Below are 17607 nucleotides of genomic sequence, written 5' to 3' on the forward strand. Positions count from 1 at the left end.
CTTGAAAAAATCGCCAATATCAAACGAAACATCCCTCTGTCATCCTCTCCCCTTCCCCCTTCGCCCTCCCCCCCACCGTTCCCTTTCCTTGACCGTCTCTCACCTATCTCCATGGATTCCTTCCTTGCTCTTCTCAGAAAGGTCAAGTCCGGCTCCCCCGCCGATTGTGGTCCGGCACATATCTTAAGGGAGCTGTTTTCTGGCTGCCCTGACCCTCCTCTGCTCCTTCTCAATGCGTCCATCTCTCAGGGCGTAGTCCCGGCTTCTTTCAAATCAGCTACAGTTATCCCCATTCTAAAAAAACCTGGTACGGACCCCACTCTCCCTGCCAATTTTAGGCCCATATCCTTGCTTCCTTACTTCGGCAAGATTCTGGAGAGCCATTTTACTTCCTGTCTCTCGTCTTACATCGAAGACAACCATCTATTGGCCTCCCACCAAGCGGGCTTCCGTCCGGCCCATTCTACAGAATCTGTGGTCCTTTCTGTCCTGGACGAGCTGAAGAGCAAGGCAGATTCCAACTCCCCCCAAGCCTTGGTGCTTCTTGATCTGTCCGCTGCTTTTGACACGGTCGACCATTCCATCCTTCTCGATCGTGTCAGAGCAGCGGGCATCCGTGGGACCGCTCTCACGTGGCTCTCCTCATTTCTCCAAGGCCGGACGCAGGCGGTCCAACTCTCGGGCTTTACCGCCCCCACCCGCTCGGTGCCCTGTGGGGTCCCCCAAGGTTCTTCCCTCTCCCCTCTTCTTTTTAATCTTTACATCCACCCCCTCATTGTTTCTCTGCTTAACAAGTAGGTCTCCGTATTTAATTATGCGCATGATCTCCAGCTTGTTTTTGATCTCTCTTCTTCCCCAGATTCTATTCTTAAATTTCAAACCACACTCATCTTTATTTCTGACTGGATGAATCAAAATCATCTCAAACTTAACCCGGACAAAACGGAGTTGGTCCTAACTGGCGATCCCACCAGTCCCTGGTCCCCCGCCTTCTGGCCTTCCACTTTCGACCCTCCCCGGTTCCCTCCGCCTCAGTTAAAACTTTGGGAATCAAAATTAGCCAAGACCTCTCCATGCGACCTCATATTAGTTCTGTTGTTTCATCCTGTTTTTTGTCCCTCAGAATTAACCGCAAGATTTCCCTTTTTTTCCCCTTGATGCCCTTAAACTTATTGTCCTGGCAATGATTCTTTCCCGTTTGGACTACGGGAACTGCCTGTACGTGGGCATCCCTGCCTACGAACTGCGGCGCCTCCAGTCCATCCAGAATCAGGCCGCCCGTCTCCTCTACCGGCTCCCCAAGTTCCACCACATCACTCCTTTACTAAAGTCCCTTCATTGGCTTCCCATCTTACAAAGAACTCTCTTCAAAATGGGCTGTATGGTCTTCATGGCCCGTGCCCGTACAGCCCCAGCCTACATAAACTCCATGATTACCCCCTACCTCCCTTCTCGCAACCTCCGCTCTTCAACCCAGGCGCTCCTCAGTGTCCCCCGCTTTCGAAAGTCCAGAGTGGGCGGCACTAGGTTCTCCACCCTTGCCCCCTGTCTCTGGAACAGTCTTCCTCTGACCATCAGGTCTATCACTATATATCTGCACTTTCGTAAAGCACTTAAAACCCATCTGTTTGCCAAAGCCTTCTCTTTGCAGTAATTTCCTGGTGCTTCCCACTTCCCCGTTTGTCAATCCTTCAGCGCCAGGAAACCGCTTGGTAACAGAGCGCTTTACAAATCCTTTCAACTTTCAAGCTCCTTTCTCCAAGTGACGAGTCTCGGCCCCCCCCAGCGCTTTCCAGTTCCTGGCTATCTCCCGCTTGGCTAAAATATAAGCGAGGTCTTGAAACTTTCCCGTCACCTTATTTTTGGCTGTGTGAGGGAACCACCCTAAGATGTAATGTTCTAGGGTCTATGGAAGTTCTTTGTCATTCAGGTCACCTATACTTGTCTAATTTCCCCCCAGAAAGTTTGCAGTGGTGGGTAGCTCCAGAACATAAGTAGTATGTGCACCTCTCTCTCTCCGCACCTCGGGCAGGCCGCAGAGTCCGCACCAAAGTACCTCCTGATGCGAACCGGCGTTAAATATGCCCTATGCAGCACATAGTAGTTAATTAATTTAAATCGTGCATTTCTAGATACAGGGCCTTCTTCTTTAGATGTGGTCTTCCCAGACTCTGGAATATTCTGAGTAGGTGGTGGTGGAGGTGCCAGATTTATCTTGTTCACTAACCAGTGATTGGAGGGATTCTATCCCCCAATCCAATCGTTTTTCTTGCAGTCCCCCATCTCCTTTTGTAGCACTTCCTCTTGGTCTTATTGTAAAATTACCCAAGAGCCCCTGTTTCAAAATGACGAGACCCAGCTGCCACCAGGTAGGCCTGTCTTCAGCTTCTTGACCACTGCCCTGCTCTACAGGATCAAGGCTGGTTTTCCTCCTGTTGTTGCTGGAGCCTAATTGTCTGGGAAAATCTGAGAAGGAAAAGGAGAAGCTCTCCCTGGCATCTGCAAGTCCAAAGAGTTATTGCTGAAGCTGCAGTTTGTTCTGCCAACTACTCCTGTCCACTCCCAAATAGCTAATCTCTGCTAAGTGGTCTGCATTTAATACCCATTGGCACTGGCATAACGAAAGTTGAGGAGGCCCCCTTCAGGGAACATGAAGGGCCCCCCACTCTGTATTTAATATTGAGCTATCAGGCCTGAGTACAGTGCTGAGGGGGCCCGTGCAGCTCGGGCACCCCCGCACCGTGGGGGCTGCGGGGGCCTGTGTTACGCCCCTGCCCATTGGCTTTTCCTGGACCCAGAGGCAAGCTACTGTCCTCTGAACGGGCCGTTATATATCCCTTCCAAGGTTGTGTATTTGAGCTCTGGAGGTGACATGAGTGGCAGAACTGGCCTTAAGCCATTTCTGTCTAGGGCATCCTAAAGTAAATATTTTATCAAATTACTTTTCTGCTTAAAGTATCACAAATTTGACTTCACCATTAAGTCAGATTTTAAAAACTAAGCACAAAATTACTTTGATGCATTTTTCTAGTCCTTTCCTGAGCGGAGGTGCAAAGTAAAGATTTTAATACGACTTAGGCCTATTAGAGAAAGGTCTAATCAGGCCCATCAATTGAAATAGCGTTTGCCATTTATTTTTACTGTTGGGCACACTAACTTCAAAATGTAGTGTGCCATATTTTTATATAGTAGCACTCTGCTCCTAAGGGCTTACTACGCAGACTTTAGGGGTGACTTATGACTATATGAAAATAGGTTTTTTCTACAAGGAAGAGGTAGTTTTCTCTACTATGTGGCATATCACTTAATTTAAACTGCAGCCTAGTCAGAGCACAGTGCTCTTGGTATATATACATTTGTGGTAATATGTGTGGGTTTGTTTGTAAATACACAGGGCTGCCCAGATATGACATTTAACTTTCCACGTCATTAGTCATAGGTAAGGCAGCCTTTACAATGGACTTACAGGAAAGTTAAATAGGCCAAATAGGGAGTTCCAATGTACAGTATATGATTTGTAGGGGAAGCACAGGCACGTTACTACTGTTTAGCAGTGGTAGAGTGCACAGAGATCTAAAGCGAGCAAAAAAGGGTCCAGAAAACATTACAAAATCTAGGGTTACTATGCATAAAAGGCACATTTCCTATAATTGTTGACTGAAGAGATTGGAGAGAGCAGTGTGTGGCCAATAGGTGGTATTTGAAGAGATGCCCTGGGCCTAAGTAAAAGGAGAACGTTGTGGGTAAATGTGGCTGATGGATATTATGATGATATGTACAGTGTACAGGTTATGAGATCTACAGGTCGTCATATGTATGTATGTATGTAAGGTATTTGCTATATGTGGCTAGTAACCAACCTTGTTGGTTTTAGTAGTACCTCTATTAACTTGCAGGACCAGGGACACTCCAGTCAACATGCCACTCATGCTCTCCTCTCCCTCTAGGCAGCCAATCTACCCGAGCTGGGACAGCTTCTTCAGCAGCCCCTGACGCGCCTGCCAGTGGAGGAGCGCCAGCACGCGCTGGAGATCTACAAGTTGGTGAGTGGGTGATTCTCTGATCTAGCACTGAGAGGACAGCTATCGGAGGCTAGCACTAACACCTTTCGGTAGAGGTGAGCAGGTAGGTGCACCTGGCAGGTAGGTTCTTTTTTGTCAATTCTACAGCTGTCAAGTCAGTTACATGTAGATCTGAAACTAAAACCCGCATGCAGCAGTGCATCTATGCCACAGGATTAGGCTGGAATACAGAAAGCTATTTTTTAAAAACATGCAAATGTCCTTCCACTAAGTTGCAGGTAAGGTCTCTGATTATCACTCAAGTGGAACGGGTTTCTGCTCCGCAAGATCAAGACTGGCCTAATGTTCCCACATTCCTGCTGGTAAAATCACCTGAGGCGTTCCTCTCATGAGCAGCCAAGCCTCCCCCCCTGTACTTTACAAAGGTTTTCTTTGGCATGGTGGGAGCTTGCAGTGCTCTCCCCTACCTAAACTATTCTTCCCTTTCCCTCTCCTACCCTACAAGTCACCCTTCACAGAGAGTGAAACCTCTCGGAATAGGGAATGCCATGCAGAATTCCTTGCCGAAACAGTTATTCCCCATTTCAGTAAACGTAATTCCGGCCACCTAACTTTCATTAGGGCCTGGTAAGGATACATTTAAAACATTCAAGTAAGTGTCCAATTTGTAACCTTAATTGTAAGTAAATATATCTTAAGCTGGTACCCAGAATATTTAGCATGGAAGCGACCCTCCTAGAGTTATGGACGCCCTTGTTTTAAGAATTAAGACAGTCTGAAGGGGTCAACTCCAGCATGCTAGTTTCATCTATGTGCGGGTCGCCGTAACTCTATTTCCTAAAAGAAGTATCTATTTTCAAAAATATTTTTGAACATTATTTATCAAAATACATTTTCTGTGTCCCAGTCCTCAATTAGAAGAGATAGGTTCCTGTCTGAAAAAGTATTTTAATTCCTCCTTTTAAAAAGAAATATGTAAAGGAAGTGGTGCCAGAGGGCAGTGCAGTGTCTGGATAAGTTACTTTGGACAGCTGAAAGAGAACAAGGGGTCAGATGTACGACTGCTTTTTGCAGTCGCAAAGAGCTTTTTGCCCATTTGCGACCGCAAAAAGCATGTGGCCCGTGTACCCACCCTATTTTGCGAGTCGCTAATTAATTTGTGACTTGCAAAATAGGGTTAGCGACTCGCTCTTAGGAAGGGGCGTTCCAAGGGTGTCCCTTCCTAATAGCAAACTGGAAGGGGACCCCTTCCCCTTTAGGAACGCATGCACAATTAATTTTATAAAAAAGACAATTTCCTCTAAAGTACTGAACCAAAGAGCACCCTTTAAACGTGCTGCATAAAAAAAAACGCTTTATTTAAAAGCAGTCCCAGACATGGTGGTCTGCTGACCCCAGCAGGCCACCATCCCTGGGAGTGCTAGCCATTCTGAATGGGGTCGCAAATTGCGACTGCCTCATTAATATGCATGAGGAATGCAATTTGAGACCCCATTGGGAATCGCAAACAGTGTTTCAGACACTGTTGTGCATCCCAATTTGCGAGCCGCAAATTGCGAGTCGCAAATGCGATGCAATTTGTGACTCGCAAAATGATGGGTCGTACATCTGGCCCAAGGATCTTAGAGCCTGATTTATCAAGGCCCTGTTTTGCGATTTCCTAATTGCGATTCTTTGCGATTCGCAATTAAGAAATCGCAAAACGGAATGCAGAAAGTGTGTTTAACACTTTCTGGGATTCCTATGGGATAGCAAATGACCTACCTCATGAATATTAATGTGGTGGGTCGCAATTCGCGACTCCCTACGAATCGCAAAAATCACAGGGATGGTGGCCTGCTGGGCTCAGCAGACCACCATGACTGTGATTGCTTTTAAATAAAGCAATTCTTTGTTTTTTTAAATGCAGCCCGTTTTCCTTAAAGAAAAACGGGATGCGTAAAAAAACAAAAAAAAACGTTTTTCATCCCGTAGGGACCCCTTCCCATTTGCGAATGGGTTACTACCTACTTGAAGTAGGTAGTAAAATGTGAATGTTATCCGACCGCATTTCGGTCGCAAAACATTCATACATACGAATGCGATTTGGTATTAGAAAGAGACGCCCTAAACACACCCCTTCCTAATAGCGAATCGCAATCCCTTTTTGTGATTCGGTAAGATGTTACAGCATCTCAAAATATGCTTTGCTACGTCCGCAAAGCATTTTTTGCGTTTGTGAATCGGCCCGTTTGCGAACTCAAAAAGCCTTGATACATCCGGCCCTATATTGTTATCTCATAAAAGAAGAGCCAGGATTTATAGGGGCAATGGGTGATCTATTTATAAATATAAAGAGATAATGGCCTACAATTCATAACAATAGACCAACAAGCTCATCCTCCAAGTTGTTCGGTTGCTGGGAACAGGAATAGAAAAGCCAAACGAGAAAACATGATCAGGATGTACAACCTTATTGATAGAAATAGTTAGTGAAGTCTGATATACTTGTGTGTCCTTTCTAGGGTCAGAATTCAAAGCCCACTTTAATGTTAAAAAAGTTATCGATTGCTCTTCGGGCCTTGCCGATTTCTTTGGAACATTCCTCTTGGAAATAGCAGCACTTACATTTTCTTGTGGTTGAGTGGGCTGCAGGTCTATCCGAAAGGGGTGTGCTGGCCTTTAGGTAAAATATGGAAATAAAAGACTATTGATCTGGCCACGGAATGTTTAGAAGTAGGAACCCCACATTAGTAGCTTCATAATTAACAAAGAGCAGACTTGGTAGTACCGCTTTCCAGTGACTGGGACTCATTTTTGATTGTTGGGCGACCCAGACTTTGGGACGTACTTATAACTGGGCCTATGGGAGACTGCCAAAAAGTGCCAGATGTCCCGCCCAATGACTTAGGATTGATGGCACCTAACCACAGCGGATGGAACATCCACCACTTTTTGGCTGGTTTTCCATATCTCCCCAACTCTAAATACGACCCTTTGACCCTTCGGTGGCTCAGTATCAGCAGTAGCGGGGTCTCCCCAGAGTCTACCACTCTCCAGAGACTGAGGCTCTTCAGTGGTTCAGCTCTGCACGGATGCGACATTGCCACATTTTCTGCTGTACCCTTCAGGCTTCTTTTAGCTGCTCTGTCTGATTTGACCAGCTGGGTTTCTCTCAGATTCAGGCTCCTGTTTGCCCGGCTGGAGCATTCAAACTTACTGTCTTTACTTTCTTGGCTAGGACAGTCTCTCATGAAGTGTCTGCTTTGCCAAGGTGCCTCTCTCGTACCTGATGCTTTTGTATTGACAAGCTCACGCTGCCTGTCTGACTTCAATTCACCCACACTCTCTACTTTGCCCATTTGGCTGAGTCTCAGCCAATCAAAGCAGATACTATAGGTGAGACAGGGTCTAACTGTCCATAAGACCCTGTCTCGCCTGTAGTTTCTGGTTTGATTGGCTGGTCTGGCTCACTGACAGCCTCTGTTTGCCAGAGCTCTAGCTCTCTCTCACCCACAGCCCCTGCTTTGCCCAGCTTACTGTTTTACCTATGGTGTCTCGCTTACCCGGCTAGCTCTGCCTCACTGACAGTCTAATGGTCTATCCTTTGCCTGACTGTCTTCACCTCACCCACGGTTGTCTGGGTCACTCTGGTTTATGTGTATGCCCTGTTTTTGTGGTTGGCCATCTCTTCTGCGTCTAGCTTGCTCTGTCTAACTTGTGGGCTCTCCTTTGCCTGACTGTCTCTGTCTCGCCTGTGGTCTCTGTTTTATGTGGATAGCTCTTTCTTTGCTCAGGCCTCTGTTTAACACTTTTGAGCCCTCTCAGCCACCTCATATCTCTATTTTCTTTTCAGATCCTTCGCTTTGTGGGGGACACCCGGCTACAAGACTGGCAGGAGGTAACCCTGGGCAACTACATTGCTCAGCGGGTTCTCGCCCACCCTGCTCTTCGTGATGAGGTTCTTAGCCAGCTGGTGTCCCTGACGTGGCAGAATCCAGTAGAGGGACAGGCCCCGCGTGCCTGGCTACTTACTGCTGCCCTGCTGGACTGCATCAGTCCCTCGCCCACTTTGGAAAAGCCACTTCTCAAGTAAGTAATGGTTAGCTAGGCTTTGTGACGCCGCCTAGTCATTATTGCATACACACTGTTAATGCTAGATTCCTGTTAATTGGGGACTCTTTGTTAAGGCCTCTATCGTCCTTGGGTAACATGGCTAATTCTGACCTCTGAGTAAATTTATTTGTGGGGGATTCGTTTTAAAATGTTGCACAAAGACTTAAACTTCAAGGCCCTTATGTGCTTGTTGGGTGGTTTATGTCCAAAAGTGAGAGCATGCTAATGCTGGGCTTGGCAAAACATTGACTGTGGGATGGGTATGGTGGAAGGACTGGGCAGTTACATTCTCTGCCTCTGGTCTATTTGCTTTACTTCTAGACCCGTTATTAGGGACCTTTTCAGGGACACCGACTACAGAACCATTCAGAGTGGCTGGATTATATTTTCTGGCACTGGCTTTTGCAGATCATCTCAAACATTCACAGAGCAGTGCCAGTAACTTATAATCTCTGCAAAACATTTGGGGAATATTTGGGATGTCTTCTGAACAGTGAAACTCCTAGTCGCTTGTTTTGACCTACAGGTCGCAGCTTTAATTTCTCTGCTCGGTGGCCCGAACTTCACAGCACACTCAGTACCGGCAGCCTCTCCTGGCATACGTGGTGCAGCGGTACATGCAAACAAGGTGCTGGTCCTCACTGCACGGCAGTCTATAACATAGTGGATCCTCCTGGCATACAGTGTCCCAGCTAAGGCCCACATAGGTCTTGGCACTTGACGACAGCAATAACTTCCATGGTGGCCCCTCCTGGCATACAAGGTCACCGCAACAATGTGGTACTGGTTTCAATCTCCCCCCACATCATACAGCTCATTACTATCTTCATGGCAGCCCTTTCCTAGCATACGGCGGTCACTGGCCTGTTTCTGCACACAGGCAACAACCCATTTGGAGCAGCAGCTTTCTCCTCTCACCTTGCACCGGGAGTCTGCTTAACAGGGCTCCCCACTGGACGTGGCTACCTCCAACTCTCCACTCTTTCACACTGGTTTTGGCAAGCAAGCAGGCAGGTGCTGATGCTTCAGAGGAGATGGTCTTCATTTCCCTAGAGGATGCCCCCTCACCCTGAAGGGAGACTAGCAAGCCTTGGCCCCCCTAACCTGGTCAAAGGCAGAAGTTTTGCAAAGATTCACCTCCTCACACAGCAGATGGCACATTTCTGGGGTCTCAACCTCCCCTTCTTATAGTCTACTCCAGACACCAATTGTGATTTAGGTTCTAAGCCTTTTAAGTTTTATGTTGGGGTTCTGCTTCTTTTAAAGTATACATTCTTCTTCTTCTTTTTCCTTTTGACAGGCTGTCTGTCACAGCGAGAGAGACTCCAAAGCTGATAGCTCCACAACACAGGCCATAGGAGTGACTAGAGTTCACACCTGTATGTCAGCCACAATGATATGTGCTTTAAAAAGTTAATCCCATGCTCCCAGCCTTACTCTTCATGACTTCCTTACCAGCTCCATCTCCTTTCTTGTGATCTCTCACTGAATCAAAGAGCACTCTTTAAAGTACACTGTTGGAGTCTCTCTCTTTACTTTCTTCATTGTGTTCCACCAAGCTTTTAGGAATGCAAAGGTTTCTCTTCTCCTCATGTCTTCGATATGCAGTCTGGGTCTCCCAAAATAAAACACAGGGTCCTCCTTGTAATGCACCATTACAGGCACACTTGTACTCAGTGTATGTACACAACACACACACTATCCAACTCTATTACCTCCATGTATGGTGCACCACAAACACGCATACAAGGCACTGTACAACACAGGCCCAACATACCTCAACAACCGCTTTGACTTCTACCAACCCACCAAATACCTGTCTTCATCCTCACTCTCACTTGCAAACACTTCTCTGTATCTGCAAAAGGTGAACAGCAGGTCTGGTATTCTACCACATTGCACTCAAAACCTGCAATGACCTCCCTCTACACACCAGGGCCTCCTCTTTGCTTCTTGAATTTGGCAAAAAGCTGAAGACCTGGCTCTTCAAAGAATTCCCAGCGGCTGACTCCCTACACCCTCATGCCCACGCCTAGGCACCGACTCCAGCTACCAGGTGATCAGCCGTGCTATACAAATCAACATAACATACAGTCGATACACCATTCATTCTGTATGCACTGCTCATTACTGTAGCCTTTCTGTATTGTGCCATTGTGTACTACATGCAAACATACCCTCTACTAACACACATTTTCACCATGCACGGACAGTATGATGCTTGTTTTTTCACGTATTGTACTTCTCACAAGCACACAGACACCTAGCGGGGGTATTTAGACAAAATATTGAGTCGTAAATATCAGGAGATGGAAATATCAGGAAAACGAAATTGTGATACAAAAATATTGTGATGCAGAAATATTGTTGGCAAGAATATAATTTTTTCAGTCAAATAATATTGTTGTTAAGAATAGTAAATTTAACCCCTCCAATGTCCAACCCTTTTTCCCTACTGTTGCACAGACTGGAGTAGGAATAGTAAATGTAACCCCTCTGAAAGGCCAGTGCTTTCCCTACTGTTAAACAGACTGGAGTGGAAACAGTAAATCTTACCCCTCCGGAGTCCAACGCTTTCTCTAATGTTGCACAGACTGGAGTGGGAATAGTAAATCTAACCCCTCCACGCTTCAACACTTTCCCTACTGTTGCACAGATTGGAGTGAGAATAGTAAATGTTACCCCTTCGAAGTCCAACATTTTCCCTACTGTTTAACAGACTGAGGTAGGAATGGTAAATGTAACCCCTCCGAAGTCCAATGCTTTTCATACGGTTGCAGAGACTGGAGTGGGAATAGTATATTTAATGCAACAGTAGGTAGAGCGTTGTACTTTGGTGGGGTAAAAGTTACTAATAATATGAAAAATAATATAATTTAAAATATATTTTTAAATAATTGTATTATATATATACATATATATATATATATATATATATATATATATATATATATATATATATATATATATATATATATATATATATATATATATATATATATATATATATATATATATATATATATATATATATATATATATATATGTATGCTCCAAAGGTTGCCCACCTGGTTGGGAAGCACTTTAGGACCAGCGATGCCTCTTGGACTGAGCAGCTCATGTGATGCGGCCTGACGCGTTTCGCTTAATTGCTTTTTCAAAGGCCGATTCTTTCAGTTCTCCAGCGGCTTGCGCAGACATTCAAATCACTACTGCCGACTGCTGATTCGTCAATTTCACGCACTGTTTTGTGGGGCATGTAGTGTTTATGCTGTGCTCATTCAACCTTGTATAGGTGCCAGGAGACTTCAGTTCTCTGATGCATGCCCTGAATGGGCCACAGGGGCTGGAAAGTCTTTATTTCGGGTGCCAGTCCTTCCGCAATGAACCGGGCAGATTCCCGACTCGGCGGCCCGCAAACGTTAATGCGGTAGTGCTCCCCCGCGGCCGAGCTGCCGCGTATAAATGTATGCTCCAAAGGTTGCCCACCTGGTTGGGAAGCACTTTAGGACCAGCGATGCCTCTTGGACTGAGCAGCTCATGTGATGCGGCCTGACGCGTTTCGCTTAATTGCTTTTTCAAAGGCCGATTCTTTCAGTTCTCCAGCGGCTTGTGCAGACATTCAAATCACTACTGCCGACTGCTGATTCGTAAATTTCACGCACTGTTTTGTGGGGCATGTAGTGTTTATACTGTGCTCATTCAACCTTGTATAGGTGCCAGGAGACTTCAGTTCTCTGATGCATGCCCTGAATGGGCCACAGGGGCTGGAAAGTCTTTATTTCGGGTGCCAGTCCTTCCGCAATGAACCGGGCAGATTCCCGACTCGGCGGCCCGCAAACGTTAATGCGGTAGTGCTCCCCCGCGGCCGAGCTGCCGCGTGTAAATGTATGCTCCAAAGGTTGCCCACCTGGTTGGGAAGCACTTTAGGACCAGCGATGCCTCTTGGACTGAGCAGCTCATGTGATGCGGCCTGACGCGTTTCGCTTAATTGCTTTTTCAAAGGCGATTCTTTCAGTTCTCCAGCGGCTTGCACAGACATTCAAATCACTACTGCCGACTGCTGATTCGTCAATTTCACGCACTGTTTTGTGGGGCATGTAGTGCTTTTGCTGTGCTCATTCAACCTTGTATAGGTGCCAGGAGACTTCAGTTCTCTGATGCATGCCCTGAATGGGCCACAGGGGCTGGAAAGTCTTTATTTCGGGTGCCAGTCCTTCCGCAATGAACCGGGCAGATTCCCGACTCGGCGGCCCGCAAACGTTAATGCGGTAGTGCTCCCCCGCGGCCGAGCTGCCGCGTGTAAATGTATGCTTCAAAGGTTGCCCACCTGGTTGGGAAGCACTTTAGGACCAGCGATGCCGCTTGGACTGAGCAGCTCATGTGATGCGGCCTGACGCGTTCCGCTTAATTGCTTTTTCAAAGGGCGATTCTTTCAGTTCTCCAGCGGCTTGCGCAGACATTCAAATCACTACTGCCGACTGCTGATTCGTCAATTTCACGCACTGTTTTGTGGGGCATGTAGTGTTTATGCTGTGCTCATTCAACCTTGTATAGGTGCCAGGAGACTTCAGTTCTCTGATGCATGCCCTGAATGGGCCACAGGGGCTGGAAAGTCTTTATTTCGGGTGCCAGTCCTTCCGCAATGAACCGGGCAGATTCCCGACTCGGCGGCCCGCAAACGTTAATGCGGTAGTGCTCCCCCGCGGCCGAGCTGCCGCGTGTAAATGTATGCTCCAAAGGTTGCCCACCTGGTTGGGAAGCACTTTAGGACCAGCGATGCCTCTTGGACTGAGCAGCTCATGTGATGCGGCCTGAAGCGTTTCGCTTAATTGCTTTTTCAAAGGCCGATTCTTTCAGTTCTCCAGCGGCTTGCGCAGACATTCAAATCACTACTGCCGACTGCTGATTCGTCAATTTCACGCACTGTTTTGTGGGGCATGTAGTGTTTATGCTGTGTCAACTTTTTATGGTTTTTTGTATTAATTGTATACATGTGTAATTTTAAATGTATATTGCTATACCTTGTTTTTATGAATAAAATGTGATAATTTTTAATTTACATTTCCATTGTGTATGGTGCATTCAGAGCTCTTATGACGTTTTTTTTATTGTTTGCTTTTGACCCCAAGGGGATTGTTGAGTTACTGGTTTTGAATAGAACATTGTGTATTGAACTAAAGTAGCTCCTTACCTCCCATAGTGTTTCTGTGGTAGGCAGGAGTAGTGTATCAGTGTTTCTCCGATACGTAGCTTGTGTGAGGGACTTTTGTAGATTTGGCCTTACTCCAGTGACACAGGTTTAAAAATACATCTTCACTCCTACTGATCAATGCACAGAATGCTTCCACCACCGCACACGCGCTGCCTAACTCTTGGTGAAAGCAGTAGCCTTCCACCACTATGAGAGTAGTGCTTTGGGTGCCTCGCCCGGTCCAACAAGACTGCAATCCATGAGCCAGGCCTACATCATGGTGCACACACATGGTCTTTGTTTGCCTATGAAAACAGAAATCAACATTAGGGACCCTGACAACGGTACAGTTGGGCACTCAGAGCAGGGGTACATGTTCATTACCATACAGAGAACTTTTTCATCCCCAAAAACATCTTTTCACTCTCCCTGTATGTACTTCCTCGCATCTACTTCACTTCACCACCAATCAAACACACAATGCACCCACTCGTATGTAAGCATTGCATTTTCCTTTACTTTCACTTTGTCAATATTTTGAAAACTGTGCATCTTCTTCACACATGTTTTCATTGAATCACATTTGCAACTGCCATACGTGACCATATGTCTGTGCTCTCTTCCAAGCGGCCAAGGATTGGATCACTATGTATTCTGCATACTTTTTTGACCTAGTGACAGCCCTCCCACTGCTTTCAGCCTCAACTCAGGGAATCTAAATCATTGTCCATTATGAACACATGGGTACAACTAAGTTCAAAGTACATACTATACAAGAGTAACATGCTTCACAAAAATCTACAGAAGCACAACATCCAAGAAGTAGTAAATGTTTTTAGGGAATGAAAGATTAAGTAAAACATGTGCAATATAAACAGGAACTAAATCGGTGACTTGAATTACTTTCACATGTTTTACAGTCATTGTTCAGAAATTGATTGTTGTTTTTGTCTGTAAGGTTAAGGAGTATAGGGCCTGATAGGGACCCTTTTCAATGTTAGGTGTTAATTAGAACCGGGTCTGAGACCCGGAGGGACCATGGCTACTAACCAGTCCTGTGATGCAATGATGGCGGCGTTTTTCCTCAGTTCTCTAAACAAAAGCGAGAGTGAGAAGGGAAAGGAAAGCCCGTCCCACTTCCCTTACCTCATGTGTCCAACAAAAAGAACAAGCTTGCTACCGTACCATTCAACTGTCACTCATGTCAATTAACTAACATTAGTTTTTTTAAAGGAACCCTGGCCCACCAATCTATTTGGTGGCATGCATCATCATCGGGTTCCCACCTAAGATGCTGAGTGCATCTGAGGTGTGTTTTAACGCCTAATTACAGCAGAGCTGATTTTTTTCATTGTAATGAGGTGAATTTATGAGTGAAATTTTAAACCTACCTCCATACATGCTCCCTTTAGGGATAAATTGTAAAAATGGACTCCTTGGGTAGGGTTACAAACGGTGGGGATGTGCAGTGAGAAATTAGTAGTCTCTCACATCCTGATGTTTGGTCGACATGTTTCAACTAATGGTGCGTGCTGGTTGATTCACAGTCGCTTTCTTCAGGACCAAGGTGTTAAGGTAAAAATATAAACAAAATTGTGAATGCACACACACTAAGGCATGCATATATGGGGTGGTTTATTCGTGACTTAAGATTTTCACCAAACTTCTTGGAGTATCAGTAAAGTGAGACAGACATAATGCATCAAGACGTGGTAGAATTAAAAAGCACTGATGAAGATAATGCAGAGCAGGCGTAGCAGGTGCATGTCGTGCAACATGCTCATGATGCAACTGGACAAATGTATCTGGTTTTCCATGCACATGTGTTATATTCAAGATGCATGCAGTTGTCTAAAACATGTATGGGTCTATGTGTAAATACCACCACCCGTACCATTTTCGTTTGTATTGTCCTTTATAATGTTAAAGGGCAATTTCATTTTAAAGTGCTCTCTCTTTTCATTTGCCACATACCACTCGTTGTGACAATGAGCACCTCTCAGCACTTTATGCCCATTTCATTCAACTGTAATCATAGCCTATAGTGCCATCAGGCAGAAAACCAGTGTTGCTTGACCCCCATACAGTGGATGTGTACAGGGATGCGTGGTCTCGCTTAACTCATTTCTTCATGGTAAAAAGATGCATGCCTCTAGGTCACGTACTCGTGTTGCCACCAATTAGGGCAAAATGGATCCCAGGGGTAGGCAGCGCCTATGGTCGCCCTCTGTAGAGGTGATCAAACAGAGTACCATCAGCCCAATTTTTTCCTCAGTTTTATACAAAAAAACTTCTAAGGTCTGTGGTTGCGCCCAGACGGGTTGCGACCTCTAGGCGAGACATCCTCCCCCTCACCAACTTATTTCGTCAAGGTCATCCGCCTGCCTTCATGCCTACTGCGGTCCTGCTTTGGATCTGGATATTGCTCAGACCTCGGCCCGAGTGGACTAAGGAGTGAGGTCAGCATCCCAGGGTTTGCGCTTTAGCGCGCGTATGCCAACGCCATGCCGGCCAAGCGGCTTCTCTCATTGGACACTTCTGTCATGTCCCTAATTGGTAACCCCCCAACTGTAAATTAACCCACTATTGTCCTCCAGTGTTGTGTTAGATTTCACAGGCGTATTATAAGGATAAAATTTAAGGTGCAGGCGTGTGTGTAAAGGAACATTTTGCTCAGCTGATTCAAAGTAGCATGCACGTATTCTGATCACTTGGGTCCAGACAAACATTGAAAGCTTTATGTACGTTTGGGAATGCGTTATATTCAATCATATAACTCACAGGCCATGTTGCTACTATGCTCGGCCCAGCGAAGGGAACCACAATGTTGCTTCCACATAATGCCGAATTAGTCATATATAGCTTATGGTATATGGTCTAGTGTAGTTTGTATAGGGGATCTATGGGTTACGAGCAAATCAGAGAAGGCCCAGGGTTAAGCAATAAAAATGTATTAACAATACTTTTAGGGTCAGCATTAATCTCAAGGCATGTATTATGCGATGTCACCCCTGAGTACTGGTATTCATAAAAAGACTCATATGGTCTTGGGGCCTTTTACTGTCCCAAGTAGCAAGATTTCGAAGGGCCCGTACAATAAATCTTGTACACTCATACTTGTCCCAGGGAGTCAGGTATCTGAAAGACCTGTACATGAATCTTGCAGATCATTGGATGTAGAGAGGGATGACCTGTGTATCTCACAGAGAACGCGTTCCAAGGTATGTCGTCATTCAGCCCTGTATTCTGTATGGACAAGTGATTTATCCTTCACTGTTCTTTCTGAAAGAGTCGACCCAGTAGGTTGTCCTGACCAGCTTCCAGTTGTTCGATTACAACCCAGAGAATGTCATTTTGTGTGTGGCCTTCCTTTGGAAAATGGTCCGTCATCCTCGTGGTGTTTTGTTTGCATCTCACATTGCTGCGATGTTCGCAAATCCTGGTTTTGACTTTTCTGCTGGTCATTCCTATGAACCATAACTGAAAAGGTCATGTTTTATTATAGTGCAAAGCTTGCCTGGTTCCAGACTGAACATCCTTGTAGTTGCAGTCAAGTGGCATACGCTGCAATTGCCACAAGCGTAATGACCCACTACATCAGGTAGACGCCAGTTATTCAATACAGTGTTCCTCTGTTGTGAGGATCTCTTGGGGTGTGTGGAGACTAGACAGTCCTTCAGATGGCTTGCTGTCTTGAAAGAGAACAGGGGTTTCATCCAGTTAAATTTCCCCGTTTCTAGTATGAGCCAATGCTTGTTTATGGCTTTTGTCACTTGATTGGAAATTGTACTGTAGGTTGTGAATCATGTTATCGCAGTGGCAGCCTCGCTTCTGATATGTTCCTCTAACAGGGCTACCCTGTTTTGATTGCATGCACGTTTCCGGGTAGACCTTATGATTTCCTCTGGCTACTCTCGGTCCAGTAACTTCTCTGTAAGGGATTTTGCTTGTGAATTGAAGTCTTCAATTTTACCGCAGTTCCTCCTTAGTCTTTAAATTGCCCATAGGGTAGATTCTCCCTTAGTGCTCCAGGGTGGAAACTGTCAAATATTAGTAAGGTGGCCTTGCCCGTTGCTTTATTGTAAGTTCTTGTATGTAGTTTTCCATCCTCTGCAAATATCGTTACTTCCAGGAAAGTGATTGTTCTGCCATCTACTGTATGTGTAAATTACAAATTAGTGTTGAGTTCATCGATCCATTCCAAAAATGGGTCCAGTGACTGTGTCTGTCCCTCCCAGATGATCAGAATATCATCTATGCATAGTTTCCATAGTTTTATTCTTCCTCAGTAGCGGT

At 45.6% G+C, this 17607-nt stretch overlaps 1 protein-coding gene across 2 annotated transcripts in view; it reads left to right on the forward strand.

The window, feature by feature from the left end:
- The window catches only part of MYO15B (myosin XVB), an 810836-nt gene that overhangs the window by 198507 nt on the left and 594722 nt on the right, over positions 1-17607 (forward strand). For both annotated transcript variants that reach the window (XM_078654532.1, XM_078654533.1), the window contains exons 5-6: positions 3948-4043; positions 7858-8093. In XM_078654532.1, the coding sequence (XP_078510658.1) occupies positions 3948-4043; positions 7858-8093 (332 nt within the window). The remainder of the gene's footprint in view (positions 1-3947; positions 4044-7857; positions 8094-17607) is intronic.

Source organism: Lissotriton helveticus, chromosome 7 (assembly GCF_964261635.1).
Source record: "Lissotriton helveticus chromosome 7, aLisHel1.1, whole genome shotgun sequence".
Lineage (NCBI taxonomy): Eukaryota > Metazoa > Chordata > Amphibia > Caudata > Salamandridae > Lissotriton > Lissotriton helveticus.